The sequence below is a fragment of the Palaemon carinicauda genome, chromosome 6 (genome assembly GCF_036898095.1).
Source record: "Palaemon carinicauda isolate YSFRI2023 chromosome 6, ASM3689809v2, whole genome shotgun sequence".
Classification (NCBI taxonomy): Eukaryota; Metazoa; Arthropoda; class Malacostraca; order Decapoda; family Palaemonidae; genus Palaemon; species Palaemon carinicauda.
This window is the reverse complement of record NC_090730.1, coordinates 90,113,373-90,115,555: the sequence shown is the minus strand read 5'-3', so window position 1 is coordinate 90,115,555 and position 2,183 is coordinate 90,113,373. Positions and strand designations below refer to the sequence as shown.

The 2,183-nt window shown below is 47.1% G+C and overlaps 1 protein-coding gene across 1 annotated transcript; it reads right to left on the bottom strand.

Moving 5' to 3' along the window:
• Window positions 1-211: 211 nt before the first annotated feature.
• On the bottom strand, window positions 212-916 carry LOC137643141 (uncharacterized). The gene has a single exon (XM_068375992.1). It carries the CDS (start codon window positions 914-916, stop codon window positions 212-214), a length of 705 nt encoding a protein of 234 aa, XP_068232093.1.
• Window positions 917-2,183: the final 1,267 nt, after the last annotated feature.

Below are 2,183 nucleotides of genomic sequence, written 5' to 3'. Positions count from 1 at the left end.
TCATATCACAGATAGTGATAGTTTGAAGGGGTTGTAAGGCCTTTGAAATGTAGAGAAATGTTGCAGGTGGGGTTGTCCAACCCTTTACTCCATAGGGTTCCGGCGGAATATTTTAATAGTAGAAAGAGTTATGGAAAAATACAGGGGATGATGTGTATAGAGCCTTACGGTGAGGGGATGAGATGGATTTTGATGAGGATTTCAGAAGTTGTTACCTCTGTGGAGGTAGGTTTGAAAGCATTAGTCTGTGGATTTCTATGTTTTTGACAATTTCTTTTACCAATGTGGCTGCAGTCTGCCTGGCGTGTTGCGAGTTGATGTCTGCTAGAAGGTTACCCCTCAGTTGTGCTGTCTCCCTACATTCTAGTAGGTAGTGCAGGAGGGCCGGTTGTGGTGTGACATCACAATATTCACAGGGTCTTTCATTGTTTTCTAACATCTCCCAGTTTGCTTTGTATCCCAGCTTCAATCTGTGGATGCATACAGCCTGCTCTCTTGGTGTATTGTCAATGGGGGGAGGCACTAGGTCCGTGGCCCATTTGTACCATGTGGCAGAGGGGGAGTTATTCCCTATCCACTTGTGTAGGGCCTTGATTAGGTTTTCTTTGAGCTGTGGCTTTATTTTATTTTCCATTTGTTGCAGTGCAGGCTGTATGTGCACTTGTACTCTGTCTATGTGGCTGGTGCTTTTGGCTAGCTCATCTGCTTTCTCATTCCCTGGTATTCCAATGTGACTGGGTATACAGTTAAGAGTCACAGGTCTGCCTCTTTTATTGTGCTGATATAGTAGTGCTTTGATATCTTGTTGCAAGGCTTGCATTGAGGATCTTGAGTCAGTATGAATGACTACAGGTCCTTCTTCATTTTCAATAGAGTGTTTTAGTGCTTTTTGTATTGCAACAAGCTCTGTCTGCATGGTGGAGGCATTGTTGGATGTTCTCCAGCAGGCCGTGAAGTTATTGGATCTGAGGAAGCGGATGTGGAAGGTGTGGGGGAGAGTGTGGATGATGTGGAAGGTCGGGGTGTTAGGATGTGAAGGGTTGTCTCCTGAATGGCGTCAGAGGGTGGGGGGGGGGGGCGGACTTGGCATTGTAGAGAAAACTCTTTAGAAGTTCCTTTATGTTGGCTTGAATAGTGCCTGCACTGATCCTTCCTGTCACTGCTCGAGTGACAAGGTCAGTCAACTTTTCTCTGAGGGCCGTTGTTTTGATAAAAATAGTCCTCAGTAGAGGTTTGGGAGCTTTAGCGGTATAGGTGGGGGCTCTTGTGGAGGACTGAGCTCTAGAAGTTCCTCTTCTGAGCTCTTCCTGAGTATAAAATCTTCTCCTTGGCTGTGATTTTGGAGCTATTCTGCCTCTTGGCTCCTCTCTCTTTAACTTGGGGAGGGCTGCTATGACCCTAGCAACCCTTTCAGGGCATCCCCATGCCATGGCTGTGTGCTGCTTCTTGCAGTTTGGGCACCATGGGTTTGTTGGTATGCCCGCCTTGCATTAATCTATGCACTCCTGAGTGGGGTGCCTTTGGCTACCGACAGTACGTGTCAAACTTTGCATGACACTGTTCCTTGTGATGTCCAAATTTCTGGCACTTGTAGCACCTAAGAGGGTTTGGGTAGTATTTTTTAACCCAGAAGCTGCCGGAGATCCCTAGATCAACTTTTCTTGGGACTGGCCTTTGAAGGTTACGAGGATGGCCTTGGTCAGGCGCCCAGCTTTATTCTTCATCCTCTCAGCAGCCGTGATGTTTTCCAAGTCTGTTAGGTGGCTCTCCAGCATTTCCATAGGGTAGCCAACTACTACAGCTTTCTTGACTTTGTCTACTTCTTTCAGCTCCCTCAAATGTATGGCTAATGTGGTTCTCAGTGTGATGAGACCCCTTGCGTCCATTGTAGATATGGCCCATTGGCCTTGCTTATTTGGTTTGGCCTGGATCTTCAGGTTCTTGTGTTTCAATTCAAAAGCCGCTATGGCTTTGAATGCCTCCAAGGAGTTGTTGGCATACACCCTGAAGTAGTTGGTTTTTCCTCTGCTCTGGTCCTCAGCTGGCGAGGTGGCCTGATTTGCCTCCGTTGAGGTTGATTTTGTGAGAAATCCTTGGGTGGCAGTGGAAGAGGTCCTCTTTGCCTGTTTCTTCTTCCTGTTTACTTGGGTCCATTCCTGGTTGTCCACTTCTGCATCCTCTTG

Excerpts from the sequence above, each read along its gene's own strand:
- LOC137643141 (XM_068375992.1), bottom strand. The coding sequence starts at position 916 with ATGCAGACAGAGCTTGTTGCAATACAAAAAGCACTAAAACACTCTATT.